Here is a 20826-nt window from a genome sequence, read left to right as displayed (position 1 = left end):
AAAAAATTTATAGTCTCTAGTAGTTTCCGTTCCTGTCCGGTGAAGCATAAAAATGAGGGATAGAATGTTTGGACTGGAAATAGAGTTTCTGTGTGGAAGTAAAAGCACAGCACTAGGAAAGAATATTTACTCTTTTTTGGTACACATCTAAGCTTGAGGAATCAGTCAGCAAATACAGTACAGCCCATCTGTAAAGTCAATATTAGTAAAAGATTATAGATGAAGGGAAATGCACACTAACATGCTTCGGTTGAGTCATTTTTTATGATGGGGAAACTTATGTTCTCCTACATATGTATCATTTCAAATAAAAGCATTGCAGTAATTCCCTTCTGCTAGAGCTGACAGGCAGAAACCTGTCTTTGATAAGAACATTTGTAATTTTGTAAGCTGTACAGGTCTTTGTGGTTTCCAGAATTGAATGACATGACCGTTTCTACAGAACTGACTTTTTCTCCCCTTAAACTTTCTAAGGATGTAACTGTTCAAATGCAGTTAACGTTTTTACCTGAAACAGAACCGCTTAATAGCTCAAACTGTACAAATAAAATAAAAAGGCAGATGTTCAGTTTTAAAGTTTATTGACTTCATAAAGAATTACAAAAAGATGAACAAAAACAATCCTAACTTGTAAAACACGAGTTCATGTTCAATCTATGTACTTTGCAGAATCTCAACACAGTGGACATTCATACCAGACTCCAAAGTAAAACTATCCAAAGATAGTTATATCCAATATCCAAGTATATATCCAAAGATATCCAAAGTAAATTATCAGAAGTACACTATCAGAAATATTAATTAGCATTATAGTGAATATATACAACATTTCTGTGTATGATTAAATGAGACCACAAAGCTTCAACAGATGTGCCACTCTACAGCTGTGTTGTAATTCTTGGCTAAAGCATATGACCCATTATGACCGTTTGCACTGCAAGTACTCAGCAAAACACATTCCACAGGAACAACAACTGAAAATTTTCCAGGAACATCTGAAAATGACAACAGTACTGAAAACACAAAAGTGGGCAAACATCCAGTGTCCCATCAAGCAAGAAACATATAATGCTAAATTCTGTAATGACCTGCACTGTATTGTAATGTTTACAGCATGCCCACAATAACATACAGTAGACTGATGGTGTCTAATCTTATCTGGTACAAAGCTGGTATACTGTAGCTGCAGAGCTTTTTTTCTTACACCTAATAACTGAATAAAGACTGAAAATGCACTAATCAGGCATAGCTCCAAATTGGCTGGATAGACAAGCTGCAGCCACACTGGCCCTTTTACAGAGAAGACAGGAAAAACCTTCATTACACAAACAAAGGATTTGATCCAGCATATCCTATAGAAAGTTTGTGTACATTTGGGAGTGTGGAGGATTATCGCATAATTGTTTTGTCCAATTTTTATACTGTATTTTTTTTTCTGTTTTTTTATCTACAAAAGATTTTGTGGAGTTTCAAATTATCGACTTTGATATACAATGAATTAATTAACAATTACACTACAAATTCTTGACAGAATAAGTCTTGAAAAGTTAGAGAATAAAAGTAAAATTTCCAATAACAGTAAATATTAAATCAGGATTTCCTTCCATACTGTTAATCCATGACTTATCAGGCCAATAATCCACTTATTGCACATATGAGAATTGTTGCTATAATGCAGCACTATTAAAAGTTTCAACTTTATGATCCTTTATAGACATTTCTCACTGTTTTTAATTCAGGATAATATATACACAATCCCCAACATAAAACAATGATTTGCTCTTTTGCCTTTTATCATTAATATCTCTAACGGTAATCATGTAAGAATTCAAGTTACAACTCTACTGACACTGCTATTAGTCACCTCATTCCGCTTTCTATATCAGACTTTAGACTGAATGAGCACAAAATTTCCAGCCTATCATCAGGAAAATCAGTCTTTTAAATTCATACTTGAGGTGACTGAATTGGCAGTGATAATGAAACACAGGTTCCATATGTATGCATGGTCCTTATGAGCTGTATCTTCAGGACTTTGGTACCTTACATGTCCTACAAGTACCACAGAAACAAACTAAGTGTACACTCAAAAGATCCTCAGGGTTCCTCTAGCCGTACTCTGCTGTCGGTGGCCCACGAACAAAGTTGTAATAGCCAGCTAGAGCGCCAAGGTCTATGTAGAGGGAACCTTTTCGTTTAAATGGTCCGGAATCTTCAGTGTACAGTGACGAGGAGTCTAAAATAACAAGACAAAAGGTGAAGGAATGCAAATAACTAGACTGACAGGATGTGCTAGTGTGCATGTCTGTGTGTTTACCTTGCGTGCTATCAGTCATCTGACTGTGTTGGCGTATGAGTGGGTGTGTGCTGTCTCCAAGAGCAGAGTCTAAACTCCAACAGCGTGGTTGGTCTTCTCGTGAAGGGTGGAGGGCCTCCTCATGCAGGAGGTCTGTGGCAGAACTCCTCCGTGATGGGACTCTCTCCAGGGCCCGCTCCAGAAGGCCACGCATAGCCGGACTACAGTCCTCTGATATATCCTCCAGAGGAGGAGCCTGCTTATGGATCTGCACAGAGAGAAAGTACATTCAAGATTCAAGATTTTTATTTGTCACATACACAATTATATAGAGCATATATAACCAGCAGTGAAATGTGAGTCAGGTCCGCTCCATAGACAGTGCAATTATTAAAACTGATTATGAAAGGAAACAGGATTGGAGCAGAGCTTTTTGTAATACACGTCATGATCCTATACGCACAGAAAAAGGAATATAAGGAAACTGAACACGGTAAGGCTGTGACATTGCGGTACAGCAGTAACGTCACCACCAAATTCCTGTTTGTGGCCATGTGTGATAAAACTTTGACATCATGGTTAACATTTTGTAAAGCAATATCACCACAGATTATCGTGCCCAGACAAAGCACAAGTCATGAAAGACTGTGAGCAAAACTGCAGCATGACAGTATCAGTTAAACGCCTTTACGACAAAGCCATAAACAGAACCAACAGCATTGATGTGTGTATAATTACAGTCAGTAATACAGTTTCATGAGTATTCAGAATACTGGGACAGGCTTCATCAGACACTGGAAAAGTTTTACCAAAATACCATTTACACATCCAAATATAAGCCTTATGCTGTTGCCAGAGGTTGAGTTAGACAGGATATCTTCCAAATTATACACAAAAGCATTGAAACTTAAAAAGTTTAAAATGTTGAAACTGCTTTGATCTTATTTATGGTAAAGCTTAATGGCTGAATATCATACAGATTTCACAGTCTGGATTATATTTCTATCTATCAATCTTAAATAGGCGTATAATAACAGGCAATCTTAATCCCAAAGCAACCCCTGGCTACAGCTAATCTGTTGATGTTTCTAACAGTGATTCGGCTTTTAATAGAACTCATCAATTTTGATTTAGCAGAGAAAGTTCACATTTATGCACACCATAAACTCCAAACTACTGCCCAAAGCCGAAAACAGCAGAACAAAAAGCCAAGTTTTTTTTTAAATTTACAAACGGATTCTGTGGAAACCTTTTACAGTAAAAGTGTATGCATTGTGAAAAAAGAACCCACTAGATCATGGAAAGAAGAACTAATTCCAATGCAGAAATGAAGCTGACCCAGTGCAACTGAGTAAGAGGAACAACCATGAACTGAAAAAAACTGAATTAGATTTGTAGCACTGCAAGAGGTGTGTAGGAGACAAAAAGTCAACCTCCACCAGCAGCGTTTTTCGGTTTGTGTTATGTGGTTGTGACAAAAAGGAGGCATTTCTGACCACATTCGCAAAATACTTCCACACAGTCAACCCCGCACCTGACATACATCTACTGTACACAGTCAGATTCACACATTTTTTCATGTGTATAGTTATTAATTGATTATGGATTTACTTTGATATGGGTATCTACTGGTTTTAAAAAACAGTACACAGTGGAAAAATTGTAGACAGCGAAGCAGAAATCTAATATTAATTACAGATTCAATTTGATTTCATATTTTTAGTGCCTTTAATACCAGAAATTGTAACACAGCAGCTTTACAAAAAATTAGAAGCAGCAGCTAAACTTAGATTTAGATCTCTAATGAATAAACCAGGGGCAACTGTAGAAGGGCAAATAACCCCTGAGCTGACATGAGGAACAACTTAGAGGAACCAGACTCAAAAGGGAGTCCCAGACAAGTCCCTTCGTGTTCTATTGAATGAGCCGTTAACACAGAAACGATAACGTGTAAAAAATTTATCAACACCTTCAGACCAAACAGAATCGAGAATTTAACAGTGCTGTGGTATTAAAATAAAAAATATATTGCAACTTTGTAAAACCCTTCATATGTGATATACTCACTATGTAGAGGTACGATGGGTATGCAGTGCGTGGGTATCTTCTCACCCAAGGTGGACTACCGGTCTGCATGTGAATAATGGAGGTGCCTAGGCTGTAGATATCTGTCTTTGTGTTGTGTCCTCGACACAAAACCAGCTCTGGACTCATGTACATCTAGACAGGTAAAATAAAAAAAGAGAGATTAATATCAGAAACTTAGTTCTTCTAGGCCAAACACTTTGTAAATGTACATAAATATTAGCTATGCATACACTTTGCATGTTAATCATCTACCGGCATGCTGTGGAGTTTTAGAGGGACATTTTGCAGATGATTACTTCCTTCTGCAGAACAGAGGATTATACAAGGATATATGCGTTTCCAGACAGCTGCATGAGGAACACACGAGCCTCATCCACTGTTGTAAATTCATCTCTCAACATTTAACCTACTAAATTAGCTTAGAAAAGGAACAAAGCACTTAACACCAGCTGGGACAGATAGGGAGTTTCAGAGGCTGGCAGTCAGCAAATTGCAAATCATCTGCGCTGTGGACTTTCCAGGCAGGATCAAAAAGTGTGTAAGTGTTTGTGTGTGTGTGTGTGTGTGTGTGTGTGTGTGTGTGTGTGTGTGTGTGTGTGTGTGTGTGTGGGAGTTTCCCCACAAAGGCATAAGAGCAAACAAGACATGTGAAGCTAGTAGGGGTTGTGACATCGGTTTGCTAATGAAAGATTATTCAAGGGACATTAACCTTGAGGTTTCTTCAGAAAGCAAATACAAATAAAAAAAAATAGATGTCTATTTTAACATGTAGATCAAAAACAAAATGATTATTTCTTATTAAAAATATGTGCTAGGTATGTGTGAGAGCTTCTCTAAAACTATTGAATTCTGTTTGTTATATCTCATTTACAATCACAATCATGAAATAAACCATATATATGCATTTTTTTATTTGAATGTGAACTGTGTGCTGTTCACACACACACATAAACACACACATACACACTCACCTCAGTCCCTCTAAGGTCTCTAGGAATGTACACATCTTCTGTCATCTGCACGGTTAGGCCAAAATCCACCAGCACAGCTTTGGCAGACATCAGCACAATGTTACTGGCTACAGTGGGGAAGAGAGAGAAAGAGAGAAGGACAGAGATGAGAATAAAGAGGATACAGGGATGATATGAGACTTGGACACTGTCACTCACTGTAAAGTGAAAGCACAGCAACTGGCAGACGTTCACAGAGACAGAATTTCCTCTCTGCTATTATTTTTCTGGCACTGAAAAACAAGTTTATTCTCAAAACCAAAATCATCCAGAGAGAGAAAGGAGGACGGGGGACGGTCTACAGACCACAGTACAGAACACTGTGTCCAGTCACTTGTTTTACATCACTCTCTCTCTCTCTCTCTCGCTGGAATTTCCAGATGTCTAAAGGTCATGGGTTTTAATTAGTGGTTTTCACTGGTATTTAGGCTTACTTTAAGGAAAGGGAATGCTGCTGGCCTTAGCTTGCTTACTTTACTATGACAGAGTTATTCTGTGGTTCCACAGGGCTCAAAAAGTAAACTACAGAGAACAAAACAGCTAAGAAAACACAACACCACTTCCTCCTAACACTGGCCTAGATTCCAGTTCCTGCTCATTTGCTGCATGGCCTTTACCAGGCAAGGGTGTAATCTGATTTACCTGAAATAAGCTTAGAGCTTTCAGGTATGCATATCCTGCTGATAAATGCACCACTTGCACAAAAAAAAGAACAGTAACAGAGTTGCAACTAAAGCCAATCAGCTCAAGTGAACACATATTTGATGTATAGATCAGATGAATATATAGGAGCAGAGATATGCAGAAAGGAAGAAAGATCTTCCGTTGGTGCAGAAGCAGAACCACTTACAGCGACAGTGCAGCTAATATGAACCTGCCAGTGTTTGTACAATGCACCATTCACAACTATGTCACTTATTTAACAACTCTGTATGTCTGCAGAAGGACATTGTATGTTGCCGTGTACAGTGCATTTCCAACAACTTACAAATTCCTCTCTCATGCATATATATTTTATTAATATGATGAATGTAAGTGCATTAGACTCACGTTTGATGTCGTGGTGTATGATGTTGTGCGAATGCAGATACTCCAGCCCACGCAGAACCTGTTGTGTGACCCAAATGATCTCAAACTCTCTCATTGGACCACAGCTCTCTAGCTTTTCCAGGACAGAGCCTCCTTCTCCAGCCTCCATGAAGAGATACACACACTGCTCCCACAGCAGTGCCCCATACAGTTCAGCAATGTTCTCATGAAGGAACAGAGCCTGGATCTCCACATCTGCTGGCTTGAAGTGCTCCAAAGGGATCTGGGTATGATTATGGGGATGGTCAAACGTTTAAATAAATATGAACCAATTTATTATTAGCTAGGTTAAATGCATGCCTGGGTTTAAAAAGCTATTAAAGCTTCATGGTTGCTGCTGTATGTTAACACATTGTAGGAGAGTGTGGAGAAATGATTGTGGGCTCAGACAAGGGTGATTCCCAAAGTGAAGAACTAACAGGAAGTTTATCTGAATTCTGTTAAGCTGGTTCAAGTCTTCAAGCCTTTCTGAGTGTTAAAATGGTGCAAAAGCTTTATAGGTTTGAGATAAAGAAGTGTAAATTTAAACACTAAAGTGTACACTCCTGCTGTTTATTCAATCTATGATCCTTATGTAAGATTTCATTTAAATCTTTTGACTTCACATATTAGTAATACAGGTACACAGATATATGTTTGTACTGTGTAGAGGTCAGGCATGAATGCCATCTGTAGGATGTGTGTTTATGCTGGTGAAGTTCCTGTCAGCTTTAAAGTTTCAGCATCTGTAAGTTTACTAATTACAAAACCACCAAAAAGCATTTTAGGCAAATCAGGTCCTTTCCTATCACATTCTATTCCTCATACGAAAACATTCTTTAATTGCGACAAAACCTATTGTTGCAGCAGATTGCCTTTCTGTTCCTCATGCCCTCGTGGTCTTTGCGAATGTCTCGAGGGTACACATGATTTCTTTTATGTGACTAAACACTTTGACTGTTTTCCTTCTCTTGATCTATTTTTGGCATTTCAGTTTGTACCCAAAATGACCTATAGTTATGGCCAATGTAACAGCTTTGTATCTACTAAGAAACTTCTAGCAGCAGAATCAATGTAAAAAGAGGCACACTGACACATCACTATTTTTGCTACTGCATCACAACTATTTAAGACTAAAGCCAAACAGGATGCACAGTAATGAGCTGATGGGAAAATGTGGTCTTACTGCTGACAGGAATAAAATGTGTCTTTGCCTGGAAGACATTAAAGATATTGGGTGGGAAGCAGAAAAACTTTGGCAGACAGCAAACAAATTCCTGGCAGAGCATGAACTCACCCTTTTGCATGCCATTCGCTTGCGTGTTTCGATGTCTTGTGCCAAATGGACTTTCCCGAAAGAGCCTTTGGGAACGTGGCCTGAGCCTAGAGCCTTGTAGGTCAGCCTCCATGGAAATAGGAGCACGTCTAAATCAATGCGATAGCGGCCCTCTTTTATAACCATGTCTGTCTGTATGGGTGCAGTGGGAAAGGAAAATGAGATGTGAGGCTGCAACAAAAACCTCATGGCAACATAAACTGCAACCATTCATCAATTAAAACTCAGAGAGCAGCACTAGTTTATAACAGTATGTACCAAGCACCAAATCTCACAGGCTGACATGTTCTTATGAGTAAAGAACAGACAGGAAGTACTCCTTCCTGAGCCACTTTAAGACATATATTGCGTCGGATGTTGTATCTACTCTCTACTACTCTAATCTCTACTACCAGCATGGTGCATTATGGGAGTGCTGTACCAGATATGGTACATTTGTCAGACACTGAATTATTCCATTATGGGATTTGGGGAGTGAAAGTATAAAAACTCCAAATGAGAAAGTGGAAGAATAATTGGCTGTTTTCTTAATTGTTTTGCAGCAGGTAATCCTTCTGACAACTCTGACAACAATCTATCATGTGCATTTCAAAATAAAATCACTACTACAGTAACATCTTTAAATAGTAATAGATTCCATAGATATGCTTCACATACACCATTTTGAACCAAAAGCCTAGAGTAGAATGATAGACCCTAAACTGAATACAAAAGTGTTTTATTAAAGAGCCCATTCCTTACTTTGTTCAGCAGTACCCCGAGCTCCTCCTCAAGTTCGGAAAGTGTTGAGGCAGGTGTATTGGACACCATGTTGACAAACGCCAGCAGGTCCGCCACGTTGCCGTACCTCACTTTACCATTCTGCACACGGGAAACCAGCTCAGGCGAGGCTGTATCATGTGAGAGCTCATTTTCATCCATATTATCTCCTGACAGACCCTCCACAAGTGACTCGCTTGACTCCTCTTCATCCTCTCTGTCTGAGCAGAGCCTCTCCACAGCCTCAATGATGTCGCCAATATTCATGTGTGCCAAGAGTAGTTCAAAGCCAACATTTTGGTTCTTGAAATCCATGTTTTTGAATGCAGAATGCTCTGAAGTCTAAAAGACATCACAAGGGCATCATTAATCAGTCAGTTAAGTTAACTCTTAGGCAAGTAACAATAAATAAGTCGGGCAGATATCTGACGTCAGACAGTTTATGCCACACTCAGTGTGTCTGCACCTGTTTGTTGTTTGTTTTAAAAAATAAGGGGCTTTTTTTTTTTTAAGGAAGCAGCTGTGCAACTTTGTCACTAGATCTGTTGACTTTTTAGATCCCTTTAGCAACACAAACAAGAGCCTTGTGCCAAACTTAGAGACGTATAATGATAGTATAATATATTATTATATTCTAGTTAACTCTAGTACAACTCTAGTACAACTCTAATATAACTCTAGTATAACTCTAGTATAATTCTAATGTAATTCTAATATAACTCTTCTACTCAAATATGCGCCTATATGCACTTATTTATTTTATCTTCTTCTTATTATATATTTATTGCTTTTTCCTCTCTCTCCTGTTTCCATACTTCTGTAAAGCTGCTTTGAGACAATGGGAAATTGTTAAATATACAAAAAATACAAAATAAATTGAACTGACTTGAATTAATCACAACAATCATTAATTATGCAGATTAGTCTAATGACGTCATCTGGCGGCTAGTAAAATAAACACTGTATCTGGATTCGAGTATCTACAGTTAAACTGTACGTAGGCAACGGGTCCGAGCCGATTGTTGTTTGTTTCATAAATAAGGGGATTTTTGAAGGGGAACGGAGCCCAAAGCAGAACAGTCCCGTCACATGAAGTCAAAAGTACCGTCAAAAACGTGAAAATACATCAGAAACTAGGAAAACATTTTACGGTATTTTTAGGTAAACGCAGAGACAATCCCGTCATTTCAAAGTGAATAAATAAATATATATAACGCATACATTTGTAGCACGCGCTTCGACCGTGTTGTGACGTCACAACACACCAATCGACACCTCGAGCCTTTATCAAAATGTCAAAAAAAAAAGCAAAACAATCAATAAAGCACTTAAAAAAATAATAATAATAATAACAACCTGCTGTTAGTTTAACTCGGTTAACTTTAATCTAGATTATACAAAATCCTATTTGACCACTCACCTCTAGAGAAGATTAGATGACCTCTGTGTAAAGCTCCATGTTGTGAAATGACTGCTGTGTTGTCTGTAATGTGATAAATAAACTGTGGGTCTTCATACCGCTGCCCTTCTGTATCACTGCCTCCCACCTACAGTTTCGGTTCTGCTTTTCAAACTCATAGGTCAATCTGACATTGTATCTCTAGCGCCCCCTGCTGTCTTTTCTGTTGCTTACCGTTTTGTTGCTTGGTTTCTATCTTCTATTTTCTAGTTAATTTATTCGTGCAAGAATCTAAATAGCGTTAGTAACATAGAATAAAAATAAAATAAATAAAAAAGTAAAGAAGTTACTCCTGAAATGAAACTACTAGCACACAGAGTTCGAGTAAAAACTATTTCTGAAGCACAAACGCGAATACGCTTGCCGTAGAAGCCGAAGTGCGCATGCGCCGGTTTTGGGTCAACAATGGCGGCTTGCTTTGGGACGTGTAGGTTACAAATGAAAGGAGCAGAACGGTTTGTTAAATTGGGACAAAAAGCGGATTTACGAAGTCGGCAGATGCTCAACAGGTCCACCTTTGCAACTAAGACCCAGACTGTTAAAAAGACGTTACAAGCTGGTAAGATGAAGTATCTTCAGCCTCATGTTGTGTGGAAATGACCCTAATATGTCATATTTAATACCACGTTTGTTTGTTTGTTTGTTTGTTTGTTTGTTTGTTTGTTTAGGTCTCTTTCTGCTCAGTTTAATCGAGATAAGGTTTTGATTTCACCTGACTGTTGTCTCTTCTGAAGTAATTGTGCTTGAGTGTTAGTAACTTGATGTTTACATGATTATGATAATTAAAGTGTCAAGTCAGTTTGTAGCCTAGTGTTTAAGGTGTTGGAGTGCTGATCAGAAGGTCATGGGTTCGAATCCCAGCTCCACCAAGCTGCCACTGCAGGGCCCCTGAGCAAGGCCCTTAACCATCAAGGCCCTTAACGCTCAGTTGTATAAATTGAAATAAAAATGTATGTCACTCTGGATTAGGGTGTCTGCTAAATGCTGTAAATGTCAAACTATTCTGACTTGAATTTCAATCTGATTTTGGTGCAGCAGGAAAGGAATCGTTTTTTGCTCTCCAAGAGGAACGACGAGAACAAGCTGAGAGGTCTGTCCTCATCAGCTGCCCTCCAAACATCAACCAGAAAAGGTTTTTAGACTACATCTCCAAACATGGACACATACAGAACCATTTCTTCTATCAGTCTTATGTGAGTATCAGTGCAAAACGTTCTGTACTTTTCAGTCACCTTCCATCATCCTGATGTAAACCTTGTATAATGGATGTTTTCTTCATATTATTTTGGTTGTCAGGGTTTTTGGTATGTTGTTCTTGCCCTCTTTTCTTGAAATATTTGTCAGATGTCAGGTCTGGACACTATTAGAGTCCTAGGAACCATTTGACTAATTACTTTCTTCTTTGGGATTATGTTGTAAGTGACACTCATGGTTCATTTTTAACATTTAAAAATTTTAAGTTTTTATTTATAAATTAGAAATCAAATTTTTTTTAATGGTATTTTTGTCTTAGATCATCTGAATTCTAAGACATCATTATTACTGTCATCTTGTCATCATTAATTCCAACTTTCTAATGCTTCGTGTTTACTAGTTATCTGAAAGTTCTCTTTAATGAACATTATGAAGACTTCATTTGGATGAATTTTTGCTTTGTTCTCCAGGGTATTTATGCAGTGGTGGAATTCTCTACAAAGGAGAACATCAAGGCTCTGAAGGCAAACTGCACCATACCGAGTGTCCAACATGAAGCAGCCGTGCCTTTCAAATCCCGTCTCCTCTCACTGAAATGGACAGGGCAAGGCAGCCAGTCAAATGCCTCAAACACGCTGAAGTTCCAAAAGCATTTACCTATTCCTATCAATGAACTCACTCAGCATCTCTGCAGACAAGAGAGTGTAAATGACCTTTTTACAGTGCTTCTACAGTATATGTGCTTGATAATGTTACTGTGCAAATCAACATTTAGAAGAAGTTAATAACTCATTGTTATCAAATGGTACATTAATATAGTGTTAGGAGGAATCAAAATATCTCTTTTTAACTGTCAGGTACAACGGAATACGTTTAGAGTTAAATCTACTTCTTTTTATCTCGCCATGTGTTCCAGATAGATCAGCAGCTGCAGTGTCTGACTGATCTTTATCAGCTGACCGACGAAAACATCAGTTTACGCTTCTTGGTCTGTTCACTGCTTAGAGACATTGCTGCTGCTTATTTCCCAGAATGCATCATCAGGCCTTTTGGCTCCACTGTAAACAGCTTTGGAAAACTGGGCTGTGACCTGGACATGTTCCTGGATCTAGATGGCATTAGTGGGCTGAACCAAAGAAAGGTCAGTAGATTTTCTTTTTTCCTTTTGTTTTGTTTGTGCAAATATTATGTAAATTTAAATGGCATATAAAGAGATTAAATAGTCTTGGACTTTAGAAGTTGAAAACACTTCATCTAGATTATTCAAGCTGTAGTGTGAGATGCTGATTGATTTGCTTTTCAGCTGCGTAAAAATTCAGGTTCAGTCCTTACTGCTTCAGTTTCCAATACATCTATAATCCATTTAAGCATTAAAAATCATCCAACAAAGAGAGATTTGAGTAAATTATTTTTCTAAAGTGCATTTTTGGCTCCTCCAGGGTTCTGGTCTGTCCCTTGAGTATCAAGTAAAGCAGGGGACGTCAGAGCGGACGGTCACGCAGAGCATCCTGTCTGTTATCGGTGAATGTTTGGACCAGTTCGGCCCAGGCTGTGTGGGCGTTCAGAAAATCCTTAATGCTCGCTGCCCCCTCGTCCGATTCGCTCACCAGCCTTCCGGCTTTCAGTGTGACCTTACCGCAAATAACAGGTAAGATTCATAATAAATCCCATGGCATTTAATAATTCATGCAGAGCTTCAGGGGAAAAACAGCTCATCGGTTCATCTCACTCACAGCAAATATTAGCACCGTGTATGTGCATATACTGTATTTGCTCATACATATTTATGTTTACAACTAACTTTGTTACCTTTTAATGCAGAACTATTCCCTCATATTGTAGGATTTTTTTAAAAAGGTCATCAGATGTGAAATACTGAGCCGTAATGCTTGTGCATCCTGAAAAGCAGCTGAAGAGAATGAGAAGTGAGAGTCCATGTAAAAACACGCACACGTAATCCGCGGTGAAACTGTGCTTTGACACAAAGTAAATTTGAGATTAAAACTAAGGCACAGAGTGAAAACCTTTCTCCTACATATGTAACTTGTCAGGGGGAAAGAGGAGGAGAGAGACATTTATTAGGAACGGCAGGGAGAGAAAATTCGAAATGTCAAACGTCAGGCTTTTCCGTGCATCCTGCTTATTTTCACTTCTATTTTCCTCAACGTCACTCAGATTTTTGAAACGCATACACTTGAAGGTGACAACACACAGAAACTTGTGTGTTTTGTGGAGACATGATGCATTAATGACCAAACTCCGATACCTCTGGGGGGGGAAACCCTGCCCTCTCACTAAAACCATGAAAACCAAATCAGCATAAATTGTAGCAGAAACCTGAACATGTGAAGGAAACACTATGAGCTGTTCCTGCTCTTGAGTATCTCTGCATAGGATTTCAAGAAACAGGAAGTCTCTTACAGGAAGAAAAACACACTTACGTGTGTAGAAAAGCAATCTCTTCAGCAACTATCTTGTGTAAATGGCCCCCCAGTGTGTGTGTGTGCTTAAACTTTCTACTACTTGGTTTCCTGCCTGTGTCACTGCTTCCTTGTCCTCAAATAGTGAAAGTCATGTGTTCTGATATTTCTTTGGGTTTTCTTTTTTTAATGAATTAGTTGTTTGACTCGCACATGTCAGATACTTTAAACAATTTATTTGGCATAGCGTATAGTTTTAGTATAGTATATTTAGTATAGTTCTTAACCGGATAAAAATCATATGAGTAAGAAGTAGGTTGAAATATAGCTGCTAAAATTTTATAGATCATGAATATGATCTAAATGATGCCACTGTTTAGTACTGTTACCTGACTGAGGCACCAGCTCTAAGAAATACACACCGCTGATATTCACTACTACACTACAGTTCACTTTTGTCACTTTATACAATATGCAGTACGCCTTTAACGGCAAGATATACATCTCAATAATTTCAGATTTAATAAGACATCACATCCATGTGCAATCTTGTAAATAATCTATATACCTTTTGTGTATTTATTCTTTCTTTTTAGCTTCTTAATTTAAATTCCTTTCATGAGTGTTCTGTTTTTAAGTCCTTGTTGCTTTCTAAGAGTTGACACTGAATTTTGTTGTATTATATACAAAAGGCAATGGTTGTTTAAACAGTTAAGGCTTTGGGTTGTTCATCAGGAGGTTGAGGGTTCAAGCCCCAGCACTTCTAAGCTGCCACTAATGGGCTGCTTAGCTCTCTGTGCTCTCATGGCTGACTCTGAGCATAGAATATCACTTACTTAGATACTGAAATCACTATTCGTGAATTCATTATGCCCTATATCTTCTTCTTCTTCTTCTTTCGGCTTTTCCCTTCAGGGGTCGCCACAGCGAATCATCTCTCTCCACCTAACCCTATCTTCTGCATCCTCAACACTTGCACCCACTAGCTTCAAATCCTCATTAATTACATCCATATACCTCCTCTTTGGCCTTCCTCTTTGCCTTCTGCCTGGCAGCTCCATGTCCAACATTCTCCTACCAATATACTCACTCTCCCTCCTCTGAACATGTCCAAACCATCTTAATCTCGCCTCCCTAACTTCATTGAGTAAAAAAAAAAAAAATCCATCCGTCGGTATCTTGTTGCAGAGAGCAACATGTCTGATCATCTAGACTCTCTGCAACAAGATACTTGTCCTGGATTCTTTTTTTTTTAGATTCTAGAGTGAGATTTTTGTAAAGTGGCACTGTTCTGAAAATTGAAGTTGTCTGTCCCCAGGGTGGCGATGAAGAGCTCAGAGTTGCTGTTCGTGTATGGGATATTGGATGCACGTGTGCGCCATCTGGTGTTCGCTATTCGATGCTGGGCTCGTGTGCACGGCATCACCAGCAGCATTCCTGGAGCCTGGATCACCAACTTCTCCCTTACAGTCCTTGTGCTGTTCTTCCTCCAGCGCAGGACGCAGCCATTACTGCCCACTCTGGACCAGCTCCGAGACCTTGCAGGTATTTTGCATTGTACAGTATATTATGTCACTTAGAGACATGCTTAACATGTATAAACATCAAAAACATCAAAGGGAAGTGATAGCTCAGTGGTTAAGGTGTTGGACTACTGTTCGGAAGGTTGTGAGTTCAAATCCCCAGGCCACCAAGCTGCTAAGATAAGATAAGGGCGTCTGTCAAATGCTGTAAATGTAAAAAACCTGCAGCTTAATAGCAGTCACCATAATACACACTGTTATTACTGTTTCACTGCAATAATAAACAATAACAAAGTATTTTAAACATGTGCAATAACAGAAAAATTTTGAAAAATGTGCAATATTACCTGTGCAATATGTCTTCAGTGTAACCACTACTCTTTTTATACATTTTTGTTTTCGTATATAACGTATATTATATTACGTTTTTATTCTTTATTCTTTTTATATATTTTTTGCTGCTGTAACAGAGAAATTTCCCCAATGTGGGACGAATAAAGGAATATCTTATCTTAGTATGTCTTGCTTTGTGTGTATTACATAGCCCCCTCAGATCAGTGCATTATCGAGGGGAATGACTGCACAATCGTCAGTGACCTAAGCAAGATTAAACTACAGAAAAACACAGATACACTAGGTAAGTAGCCCTTAAACTGTCAAGGATTTCTACTTTATAAAACAAGTTTGTGGACACACAACCATCTCTCCCATAAATGTTCGTTGGACATCCCGTTCCAGATTTAGTCCTCCTATTGCTGTTACAATAAGCTCCACTCTCCTGTGAAGACTTTCCACTAGATTTTGGAGTGTGGCTGTGGAGATTTGTGCTCATCCAGATACACAAGTATTAGTCAGATCACTTAATGATGTCAGGTGAGGAGGTATGCGGTGGTTCTTCCTCCTCCTCCAGTTCATCCTTAAGGTGTTCACTGGAGACGGGAAGTCGGAAACCTTGAGCTATTTGACACTATTCTTGACAAACCATGTGTTTATGGAGCTTTCTTTGTGCACAAGGGAACAGTCATGCTGGAACAGGTTTGTGCCTCTTATTTCCACCGAAAGAAAACTAATTCTGTGGGATACAAATACATCTAACACAATTGTGCTTTTAACTCTGTGGCTACAGTTTAGGGAAGTGCCAAATATGGTTGTGTTGGTCACGTGTCCACAAACTTTTGGCCGTATACCGTATGAAGGATTGTGCTTTTTTAATATAAACTTTGATGGAAAAGTCTAGGAGTTTCCTATCAATGTAAAATGAATTTTAATAAGAAGCCACGTGAAGAATAAAAGCTACATCTTGACTCGAATAAGAACACAACTGAATAGCTCCCATGTGTCCTCAACAGAGATGCTGCTGCAGGAGTTCTTTGAGTTTTATGGCAATTTTGCTTACAGTTCCACGTCCATCAACATAAGAAAGGTGCGTAACAAATAATGTATATTCCTGAGCATACAGTTTGCTGCTTGGTGTAGGCAACTGACTGAGAATCAGAAGTAACCTTGATGCATTAATGTGAAATATCATTCTCATTCCCTTAAACACTCATAACACATTCCATGCATGGCAGATGTGAGTGGGTAGTGGATAAATATTCTGAAACATTCACTTCCTGTTTCCACTCAGCACTCGGTATATTTCTTTACCCACGCAGCCACACACTCGCACTCTCACACACACTTCGCGGTAGTTGTGCTGATGTATTGAGGGGCTGCTGCTGCAGCTGTAAAATGCAGACCTTGGCCTCTAAATGTGCTGCTTCTGGGGAATCTATCACCAGAACTCTGGTCATTTATCACTTTTTATCATTCTGTCTATCCACTCTTTTACTGAGTCATCTTCCATAAAGTCTCAGCTGTGTAGAACCTCTGCAATCTCAGGACCTCTCAGTTCTTTTAGTTCAGAAAAAAATTGGACGTTTTTTCTCATATTCATTTTTAAACGTATTCTTTCCAGGGAAAAGAGCAGAACAAACCAGAGTCAACCCCTTTGCACATCCAGAACCCATTCGAAACGGGTCTCAACGTTAGCAAAAACGTTAACGCTACACAGCTGGAGCGATTCGTGGCACTCTGTCGTGAGAGCGCTTGGCTCCTTGAGCAGAAAGAGGTGCGTAAACGGAGTCCCGTTCAATCAGCGGATGTAATCCCGCCTTGGGGACTCGCTGCCCTCCTGTTGCCTTCTGTTGCTCAGTCAGCAGGGGTGAAGGGTCGCAGGAAGAAGAAGCATCATCCGGCAAGCGAGAGGATAAAGTCTTTGCTGGAGTCAATAAAGAGCAACAGTGGAGGAGTAGGTGTGAAACAGAGTGCTGTTAATAGTCACCAGTAGGGGGCAGCATGCTTCTGGACTTCAACGGGCCTGCCTGTGGGTATGAAACAACCGAGAATGGTTCACAAACTCAGAGCGTTCAAGTCGGGCTGTGGGGAGTCTATCCTGGAGAATCGGCTCTGCTGTCTGATGTTTTACCACAGCCCAGACAGTTTGAACCACAATAACAAAACAACGGCACATCCATTAATAAACCTACAGTGGTTCTCTTAAGGTATTGTGGGCTTTTTTTTTTTTTATTTGTGTGAAAAAGAAGCCTGGCAGTTTATTGTTTCTTTGACTGTGATGGATAGCTGACAGTGGAGATTCACTCACTTTGCTCAGATTAAAGGGATCATGGCATTGTAGTGAACCAGACAGGCAGCATTGTGGTATAAAGCCATATGGCGTCTCCATGAATGTGTGCTCTGTGGTAATGTGGGATTCGTCCACCAAGTTAATGTACATAAACCAGAAAGACATTTGCCTTTTTCCTATATGCAAATATAATTAACTCTGTTTTATATGAGATTAAATTACTTTAACAAAAGTTTTGCTTTGTGGTCATTTCAAAAGCTGTTTTCTCCACTGGCTTTAAAAAATAAGCCGAAAGTATTTCAATGGATGAAAGAACTGAGCAGTCGATTTCTCAACATTAATGTTTTTTTTTTTTTGGCTTGGTTATTCAGTGCTTTGAGGCACTAACAAAAATGGGGAAGAATTGTCTGTTGATAGATCTTTTGCACAATACCCCCTAATTTTTCCTCAGTACCAATACAGATACTGAAACCTCCGATTAAGTATTAATATTTTCAAATCATTTGTAACAAAAGGAAAAAAAATGATTGACTTTAGATATAAGCATATTTTGAATTATATAAATTTATATAATACTATTCAATTATAGATATTTAATTAAAAATATAAGCATACATTATTTTTTTTTCCCCCTCCTGAAAACTGTATCCAGTTTTTGACACGTGATACAATCTAATACAGGTCCGTTGTCTGATACATTTTCTTTGATATCCTGTCTATCATTTTTACTGCTTTAGTCATGATACAGATACTGGGTAGCAGTTTGGTGCTGTATCTTTTTTTTATTATTTCCATCAAACTGCCATGTCAGAAGGTTCTTTAGAGAACAAAAAAGATTAACTGCTTAATTAAATATATATATATATATATATAAGAAATATGAATGAAAAAACAGAAGGTTTAATATCCATTTTTTTATTACAGCTGTAATTGCAGCAAAGGAAGTCTTTTGGACTAAGCTAGAGATGGACAAAGATGACTATAAGATTGCATGTACAAATACAGATGATGGCATATGAGAGACATAGAGAATGAGACACCTTGATTAATCTCCCGTGGGGAAAAATTCAAGTTGAAACAGCAGCACAAGTAAGAGGAGTAACATCAAGTAAAATATACATTACAAAATGTGAAATACAAAATATTTCATAAATATAAAAAAAATTTGAAAACTGAAAATAATAGAAACTAAAAATAACTCAGAATTTATATATGTAACTGCATACACATATATACTCTAGCCATTATAATAAGTCAATAATGTAAATAATTAAAAGAACAACTAGCTTCTTATTATTATTTCGGCAACTAGCTTAAAAGCTTAAAATAGTAAAAAATATAATACTACATTCTGCCAAATTCTAATTTATATGAAATTAATTTTACAAAATCTTTTTCCACAAACAGAAATTCATGCAAAATTGCATATTTATGGTATTAATTTCCTTCCTTCCTTCAGAATTTTTCAAAAATGTAATGAAACATAGTTTAAAATTATCATTTTTATATGTACTGATGTTAGACAGTTAATGTCTTGTGCTGTTCTTTATATAAGTTGCCAATAGTTGCCTGTGTCCTAAATTTCTCTCTGGTTCTACATCACATACTATGTTTAAAAAAGGATTCTACACAGTAATATAAAATTTGTAATTGTCATTAAACATAACAGTCTTTTTTGAAATCCCAAGTATTTTATAGAATACTATAATTAAATAGAATATCCTGTTCATCAGCAGACAGTCTGTGATCAGTTCTAGACTTCAAACCTATAAACAGAGATGGCAGCTGCAATCTGGAGCATGTAGACATTCTAGACTAAAATAGATGGTTTAATAGTCTATAGTGTGGATGGAGAGCTGGGTAAATAGGCAGTGATGAAATGAGAGAACAAAACTAGAGAAGCTCTGTCCTCTGTTTAAGTGTAGGAGTGTGTTCCATACATCTGCTTTTCCGTCCCACGCTTCTCAAGTTCAAGGGTCAAAGAATAAAGTTGAAAATTTCTTTCTTCAGCTCCTCTCATCTGGAGCACCACATGAGCAATGAAGGAGTGTGAGCCATTTATTGACTTAACACTAACTGAAGAGTGACTTTGCACTTCAACTGACCTGGAAGGTGAGAAGAGAGACTGAGGTCCCTGAGAGATGGAGGCATGGAGGATGGTACTATTGGGGGGAAAAGTTAATATAATAATGAACGACAGCAGTGTGATAACATGGATGTTTTTTCCAGTAGAAAACATACATAACTGTCTGATGTAATTTGTGTTCAATTCTGATGCCAAATTGATAACATCAGAGACGTGTGTGTGTGTGTGTGTGTGTGTGTGTACGCGTGTGCGCGCACGGTTGTTTTGAAGTATATTAAAAAACGTTTTGCATAATAAGACTGAGAAGCATATGCTACTCATTATAAAGAAATGGTTAAACAGGACCAAGCCTGGTCTGAGAGCTGCTTCAGGGCAAATCATACCATGTTTGATCATTACATGAAACCTCAGTTCAGTTTCTCCAACCATATTCACCACATCATGTCCTCTCTATTGTTACTGAGCTCTTTGCACTTCACCAATCCAGCTCTGACTGAAACAATGCTGGAAAGAACACGAAGGACAAAAGTTATGATTGCTGCACAGGGAAAAGCTACGCTGAAAACTGGGTTTGTCCTGACTTTGATCTTTGTCTTTTAGGCCATCGGTCTGATGAAGTGATTGAAGTCAGCGTATATGAAAAAAAAATCTTTCTCTATTCTTGGCCTTAGTGCTCTCATGAGCCTGAAAGAATTTAGAAAGGTGGTTTGAGGGAAAAACAAACATGGGATTTGCAAGAAAAACAGCATGTAATGAAAATGTCCTTTGCTTTTCCATCTTAGTGGGATTTTGACCTAAAATTCAAATTTAAGCACTTTGCAAGTTGGAAATTGAAACTTTTTTTTGCCTGTTAAATGCTAACTTTAAAAAAGATTACAATTTTGTTTCATAGCAAAAATATGAAGTAACATGCATTATACTGATATACTTGCACTACTGTTAAGTATCAAACGATGTTAAA

General features: G+C 38.2%; 2 protein-coding genes across 4 annotated transcripts; one reads left to right on the top strand and one right to left on the bottom strand.

The window, feature by feature from the left end:
- Window positions 1-564: 564 nt before the first annotated feature.
- Window positions 565-10134, bottom strand: map3k8 (mitogen-activated protein kinase kinase kinase 8). The gene is made up of 8 exons (XM_060897247.1): window positions 9978-10134; window positions 8540-8899; window positions 7760-7930; window positions 6445-6706; window positions 5356-5462; window positions 4364-4516; window positions 2318-2564; window positions 565-2236 (listed from the first exon to the last, which is right to left on the bottom strand). Exons 2-8 carry the CDS (start codon window positions 8870-8872, stop codon window positions 2109-2111), a joined length of 1401 nt encoding a protein of 466 aa, XP_060753230.1. The 5' UTR covers window positions 8873-8899; window positions 9978-10134; the 3' UTR covers window positions 565-2108.
- A 246-nt stretch (window positions 10135-10380) lies between these two features.
- On the top strand, window positions 10381-18011 carry mtpap (mitochondrial poly(A) polymerase). Of its 3 annotated transcripts, none has more exons than XM_060897235.1 (9): window positions 10381-10575; window positions 11055-11209; window positions 11681-11914; window positions 12127-12351; window positions 12650-12858; window positions 14949-15175; window positions 15698-15790; window positions 16503-16576; window positions 17111-18011. In XM_060897235.1, the coding sequence occupies exons 1-9, from the start codon at window positions 10422-10424 to the stop codon at window positions 17480-17482; spliced, it is 1743 nt and encodes a 580-aa protein (XP_060753218.1). In that variant the 5' UTR covers window positions 10381-10421; the 3' UTR covers window positions 17483-18011. The 3 variants fall into 3 exon arrangements, with proteins under 3 accessions (XP_060753218.1, XP_060753209.1, XP_060753200.1); XM_060897226.1 differs by having other exon boundaries at window positions 11052-11209; XM_060897217.1 differs by having other exon boundaries at window positions 11049-11209.
- Window positions 18012-20826: the final 2815 nt, after the last annotated feature.

The sequence above is a fragment of the Tachysurus vachellii genome, chromosome 2 (genome assembly GCF_030014155.1).
Source record: "Tachysurus vachellii isolate PV-2020 chromosome 2, HZAU_Pvac_v1, whole genome shotgun sequence".
In the NCBI taxonomy this organism is placed as follows: domain Eukaryota; kingdom Metazoa; phylum Chordata; class Actinopteri; order Siluriformes; family Bagridae; genus Tachysurus; species Tachysurus vachellii.
The sequence above is the reverse complement of the archived record's forward strand: the minus strand, read 5'-3'. Positions and strand labels throughout refer to the sequence as shown.